General features: G+C 45.4%; 1 protein-coding gene across 1 annotated transcript; it reads right to left on the bottom strand.

The window, feature by feature from the left end:
- On the bottom strand, positions 1–4,263 carry LOC127302469 (DEAD-box ATP-dependent RNA helicase 7). Its single transcript, XM_051332941.2, has 13 exons — positions 3,694–4,263; positions 3,026–3,160; positions 2,793–2,933; positions 2,591–2,702; positions 2,320–2,390; positions 2,075–2,229; positions 1,879–1,990; positions 1,466–1,567; positions 1,153–1,385; positions 966–1,062; positions 787–881; positions 557–690; positions 1–459 (listed from the first exon to the last, which is right to left on the bottom strand). The coding sequence occupies exons 1-13, from the start codon at positions 4,201–4,203 to the stop codon at positions 248–250; spliced, it is 2,109 nt and encodes a 702-aa protein (XP_051188901.1). The 5' UTR covers positions 4,204–4,263; the 3' UTR covers positions 1–247.
- Positions 4,264–6,736: the final 2,473 nt, after the last annotated feature.

Raw genomic sequence — 6,736 nt, 5'->3', positions numbered from 1 at the left:
TTTGCAACCAGAATGGAGTAGTTTCACTTTCATTTGTTCCGAAACAACAACCTATAGGTTCATTCATAACAGTGTCTTGAGTATCTGATCAAAAAAATTACACTCTTCCGATGGCAAACTTGATCGTCATAATCTCTGGGACAACACTAGCAAATAAAATAAAGAAACCCGATACACGGCGCAGTCAAAACTCTGACGATTCCCTGTGCCTCTCAAACTCCCGTCAAAAATAGGCCGCTCGAGGTCTTCACCTCCTGCCAAACCTTCCACCGCCTCCCCTGCCTCTTCCACCAAAGCCTCCTCGGCCACCGCCGCCACCCCCAAATCTCCTGCCACCACCGCCACGACCACCACCGCCGCCCCACCTCGACCCGCCACCCCTTGACTGCTGCTCCCTCTCTTGCAAGGCTGGCAGTTCCTTCACTTCATCAAGTGTCACACCAGCTGCATTCTCAGCGCCTGCAGGGTATCACCAAGCAGTTCAATTTAGATTCCAATTACAGTCAAATATAATTTACTACTACTTCAAGTGAAACAGTACAAAAAAGGGTAATACCTTGAAGATAATCTTGAACCTCTTCTGAAGGAACATCAAATACAGCGCCTCTCCCATCAGAGGTAAGGGCTACACCCTGCACATTTGAAAGTCTGTCTTCTGGCATGAACCTCTTCAAAGTGGAAATAACATACCTGCACACATAATACATTTTTGAATCATCAGTAAGAAAAGATCAAACTCCACACAAAGCTCAAAAACCAGCACAACTTGGGAAGTTAGTTACTCACGATGGTGTATACATCGTACTGCCAGTTGAAAGATGTAATGTAGTACAGTTCTCCATGGAAGAAAGCAACGATCTCTTCTTTATGTCAGTGTACCCCTAAGAAATACAATTTATGTAAGTACTCGATTAACAGCACAAGCATGACAGTACAAACATAAAACTAGATAGAAACAAACTTACAACTGCCTTTGCAAGGGCTTTGGCTAGTAGATCGACTGCAGACATGCTGGAAGAACTTAACAGCTCTTCTGCTTGTTGCCGGAAAACAGGAATAACACTGCATTGCATCGGTCCACAAGTTAATGGAACAATTCAACCCAGCACATAATCTGTGAAGTACCAAGAATAACTAATCAGAATATGTTACCTGTCAGACACACTTGCAATGGCTTCTGCTGCTTCATTGCCAGCAGATTGTGCCACATCGCTAGGCTGCGGCGCAGATACATGTTCAAACTTCACCCCAGACTCCCTCTCTATTCTGGTCAAACCAAATTTATATCTGGGTTCAAAAAGCATGACTGCAATGCCAGTATTCCCTGCTCTCCCTGTGCGACCTGACCGGTGGATGTAAGCTTCAACATCCTTTGGAGGCTCGCACTGGTGATTTGGAGATTATATCAGCAAGGTGCTTGCATAGTTCTTAGCAAAATTATTCAACTGCGGAAAAAGTGGCATACCTGAATGATAAGCTGCACATCATTAATATCAAGACCCCTCGCAGCCACATTTGTAGCAACCAAAACAACAAACTTGCCGCTTCTGAATCCAGCAATAACTACCTATTAACATCATCCGGGAATCAGTATAGAATAGAACAGCTGCGCTTAACAGTTCACATTACAAATAGATGGACAAGCTACTAAATCAATACTCTGAAATAGATTTTAAGTCCACACGCATAGAAGAACAAGTTTCCAGATAATAAAACAGTACGTTGTATATGTACATGCCTTCAACAGCTATAGGGGAACTAAATCGAATGTTAGGAGTTTAACAGTTTGTTTGAACATAGAACAGTAAATTGTTTTATTGCAAGCACATGGGGCACGGAGAATATAAGAACATAATGGTCGGAAACAGAATCACTCACTTCACGCTGAGCTTGCGCGATATCTCCATGCAAGGCACGGGATCCAGGAATCAAGCCAGAGAGCTCTGATGCAGAATCTTTTGTCTCGGTGAAAATAATGGTTCGCCCTCCACTGAAACCGAATATAAAATTTTAGTAGACTGGTGAAAATTGTGCTCGCGTACTAGCGCACAGGAAGAATACTGGAAGTACATACTGGCTATAGCATCGAATGATGTCTGGGATAACTCGTGCCCTTGCAGCACGGTTGCAAGGAAGAGCAAGATGCCTGACAGATGCACTAGCTTTCATTTTCTCGTTGCCAACAAGATCAACAGTCTTCTTGTCAGGTTTCAGGAACCTCATTGAGAGCTGTGATCATTCCAGAGTATAATCAGTCCATGTGGTCATTGAGAAAGATAATCAACAAGAGTAGCATTTTTTGGTCAAAGTGGTTCATACCTTCTTTACCCACTCTGGTAGAGTAGCACTGAACAGAAGTGTCTGTACTTTGGTGACATCCTCAACCTTGCCTGTTTAAAAGAATAAAGGTATTCGCTATTTAGATAAAAACAGGCAAACAGGTGATATTCTAAGCAAAGTGTTCCATTATTGACTCCATACAAGATGAATAACACCATCAAATAACGATCTGAACGGAAGCAATGTAAGTATATATAACCATGACAACTCAAGAGACACAACCAAACAAACTTCTAGTATCAGGACGTACCAAGAATAAGCTCAACATCGTCAACAAAGCCCATGTTAAGCATTTCATCAGCTTCATCAAGGACACGGAACTTCAAGGCCTTCAAATTGAGTGTTCCCTTTACAATTAAATCCTGCGAAGGATAGCAATAACACAAACATGAGAACAAAATCAGGAGGGCTCAAAATCTAGTAAACCAGGGATCACCAGAGAAAAATAGTACCTTGACACGGCCAGGGGTACCAACAACAACGTCAACCCCCTTCCGCATTGCCATCTCTTGAGGACGGTAGGGAGAGCCTCCATAAGCACAGCAGGTAGAAAACCCAAATGCTCCACCATAATACTCAAAGTCAGCATGCACCTGCAAATTTAATTTTGGAAATATCAGACCACAAAGGAATTAGAGTGCTCAAGGATTTAGCTTTTCTGGGGAATCAGATAGTAGTACTATACCTGATTGGCTAGCTCTCTGGTGGGTAGCAGAACCAGAATACTTGGAGGCCTGCCGTAGTCAGTCCTTCTGGTCGCCTTGTGTGGCCCATTGACCAATGACTCCAGTATGGGGAGAACAAAAGCCAGAGTTTTGCCCTGCAATCAACATCTCTTAGTAGGTTATACAGAAAATTCAGGAAATATAACATGGAACATAAGGAAAAACTGATATGTTTCATTCTGTCTAGGACTTCAAAATGAATAATTTTCCAGGTTAGCACACAAAAACCGATGAATTGTAATCAATGGAACTTTTTTTAGGGGGGGCAATCAATGGAATTCTGATCACTGTGCAGGCCAGTGTGCCATTAGGTTGATCCTTGTCTCGAATTTGACAAGTAACCAGAGATTAACCCTATTGTATTCTAGTGATACCAAATTTTGGTCCTGGACTTGAGAATATGATAATATAAAATTGTGCAAGCAATGTGATTAGGTTGATTCCTATCTCGAATTGGACATTGTCTTCAAATCAGAAAAGTTGCACCTAGCTTGATCGCATAAATTTCACTAGGCAAGTTCGCTCTTTTGAGATCTAAACGCGAATGACAACTAACTGACAAATCACAGGGGTTCCTAGTCTATACAAATGTAAGGAACGAGGCAGACAAATTAGAAGGATGGGTCACCTGTCCAGTGCGCGCGCGTCCGACGAGGTCGTTGCCGTCGAGGAGGAGGCTGAAGGTGCTGGCCTGGATGGGGAACAGGGTCTTAATGCCCTTGGCCCTGAGCTTGAGCTTGAGCGGCTCGGAGATGCGGAAGTTGTCGAGCGAGTTGGGGTCGGCGGGGTCCTCCTCCTCCTCCTCGCCGCTGGCGGTGAGCTCCCCGTCGTTCTCCACCTCCTCCTCCTCCTCCATCACCTCATCTTCAACGACCTTCTTGGCCTTCTTGTCCTTCTTCTCCTTCTTGGCCTTCTTGGCCGCGCGGTCGGACTCGGAGCTGGTGCTGCTGGTGCCCTCGTCGTCGTCTGAGGAGGGCGCCTTGGCCTTGCGCTTCTTGTCCTTCTTCTCCTTCTTGCCCGAGGAGGCGGCGGCGGCGGCGGCCTCGGCCTCGGCGGCCTTGAGCTGCTTGCGCCTGGCCTTCCTGGAGGCGGAGTCGTCGACGGCCATGGGCTCGGGGACGGCGGCGATGGAAGGCATGGACGGGTGGCGGCGGCGCGGGTGGGAGGCTGGCGAGGGATGCGCAGCCGGGAAAGAGGGGGAGAGAGGTTCGGCGTCCCGAGGTTTATGTAGGAACGGAGCCGCGGAGCAAACCCTAGGGCGGCGTGTGGCTGACGGGTGGGGCCTCGCGTTTTCGCTGGGGGTGGTGACAGGTGGGCCGCCGCCGGCCGAGCGATGGAGATATTTCTGCTGGAGGCAAGCTTGGCCGTTGCGTCTTCGTCCACCGTGGAAAGCGTCGACCTGTCTTGACTAGACTAGAGCGGTTTTGCATAGAGCGGCTCCTGGGCTGGGCCTTGGCGTTCGCGATGCTTTCGAGTGCCGTGAAGCTTCTCCGAGCTGTTGGATTAAGCGGGCCGGATCGACTACATCGCCGTGTCGGCCCGGTCAGTTTTGACGCTCACATCAACCGTTAGGGTAAGCTCGAAAGAACAACCTTCAGGGAACCCTAAAAAAAATGGTACCCGAGACTGGAGAAGCGAAAGAAAATGAAAAAATGGGATCGCCCAAGGATTAGCCGTTGGTGGTTTTGTTTTATAGACGAATCTCAAAAGGGAGAATCGGGGAAATTTACAAAGCGCTAGACACATACAAATTTTCCACATTCCATGATTTCATGATTGTGATCATCAAACACAGCATCACGTCAGTATGTAGGTGCGAGTGGTTAGAAATCCATCCGTCAGTATGTAGGTGCGAGTGCTTAGCAATGCACATCTCTCTCGCCGCTCATTTGGTATCCTTTTACAGGGCAATGCTTCTTCTCATTCCCATCTCGCACACACCTCTTACCCTATCTGCAACAATTTCAATTACTTCTTTAGAGGAGATGGCCATATGTTGGGAATTTTATGACAAGGAAAACACTAGGGCTCATTTGAGGTAGTGTTAGTTATTTATACTAAATACTTTTACTTCATATAACCCATTTCATCAAACTAAATCTTTACTTAAAGTGTTTGCTACATATTATTGTCATTAAATTATAAGATACATTGTTATATGTTATATAATAATTTATAATGTGACAACAAATTGATATTTTCTGATGAATGTAACTAATTTCTTCAAATGTATGCGTGTTAGTATTTTTGCACATCACCATCTACAAGCTTTCATTAACTCAATTATATCTGGATATGGGAAAATAAATCTAAAGTTGCATGCCTCCATAGATTATTTTTTGGCATCCATACGATAGGTAGTGTACAAGCACATGCTCTAGTCCCATTAAATATATAACATAGATATCTAAAGCTTGTTCTCTTATGAATATCTCATTGAGTTTTGTATAATGCATAGTTGTCGCAAGTAGATGACAAATTATATGTGTTAAAAACATGAAACTACAGTGTATTACAAGTTGGGTAATTGAAATAAAGGGTGCTTAGTACAATACTATATACGACAGCCAAATACTGAAGGTCTCCATATTCCCGGAAAAAAAAACTTTGGCCTCTTCTTAATGGGTTTAGTCACCTCACTGGACCGTGACTATCGTCGTGGTGAACAGACAGATGCCATGGGATGGCTTAAGTTGGGGCCGAATGTGCATTAGAGGATTCGGGGGAGGGTTTTGGTAAGAACGGATGGATTTCCGGATGGATTTCTCAAGAACAAGGCCTTGGCCAGAGGAAGAAGAAGAAGAAGAACTCAAGAGCTATTTCCTCCTCAGATATTTCTATTCCTTGATCACAAGAGCTTACAGGTTTCTGGATACAAGACCCCTCGTACATCACCTATCTCACGTACGTACCCGCGTAATAGGGGTGCCCCCTCTCCTTATACAGGGGAGAGGGTGGCTTACAGGGGAAGAAACCCTACGAAACCCTAATGGCATCTTTGACTGGACAAACTACTTTACAAAGCTTCTTTAGCTACCGGTGACGCCGGTATCTCTTTAATCAGGGAGGCTGACGTCCTCCGGTACCTTTTACGTCATCATCTGCTTTTGGCGTCAGGGCTTCGATTAAAGCTGAAGTGCTTCGCTCATCTTTGTCTTCTAGCTCCTTAGAGAATCTTTGTCCAGTCTTGCCGACGTGCTACAGTGCAGCTTGTACCGGTACTCTGGTAGTTTCTTAGCCGGTTCCGGTATACCCCTCCTGGGATACTGGTATGTTTTACTTTGCGCAAAACCAAACATTATTATCCGGAATAATCTTTAAACCGGTACTTTGATGGCTCAAACCATCTGGTTTGGCATGCCTTTGGCATACCGGGGGCCATCCCCCCAACATTAGTCCCTGAAGCTGGTACAGTCCGGTGGATTCTATCCAACAGACCATGCCAGGTTCCCATTACTCAAGGTACCGGTTTATTCTTTTCTGGTAAACAGTCTAAACCTTCCGGCGTCTTTGCCGATCTTATGTTAACACCGAAATTTTCCGGTATCTTTGTCATTAAACTCTCCTCGACGAAGTCGAGAATATCTCGGGTACTGTGCCTGTCAGTGACATGCGCACTGTGCCTGGCGCGATAGTGTCAGGGGTCACTTCCCTTCGACTTCTGTGCTAGC

The sequence above is a fragment of the Lolium perenne genome, chromosome 5 (genome assembly GCF_019359855.2).
Source record: "Lolium perenne isolate Kyuss_39 chromosome 5, Kyuss_2.0, whole genome shotgun sequence".
In the NCBI taxonomy this organism is placed as follows: domain Eukaryota; kingdom Viridiplantae; phylum Streptophyta; class Magnoliopsida; order Poales; family Poaceae; genus Lolium; species Lolium perenne.
The sequence above is the reverse complement of the archived record's forward strand: the minus strand, read 5'-3'. Positions and strand labels throughout refer to the sequence as shown.

Coding starts and splice junctions, on each gene's coding strand:
- LOC127302469 (XM_051332941.2), bottom strand. CDS start 4,203: ATGCCTTCCATCGCCGCCGTCCCCGAGCCCATGGCCGTCGACGACTCC. Junction 1,568..1,878: donor TCGCGCAAGCTCAGCGTGAA/GTGAGTGATTCT, acceptor TGATGTTAATAG/GTAGTTATTGCTGGATTCAG. Junction 1,386..1,465: donor ATGTGCAGCTTATCATTCAG/GTATGCCACTTT, acceptor CCAAATCACCAG/TGCGAGCCTCCAAAGGATGT.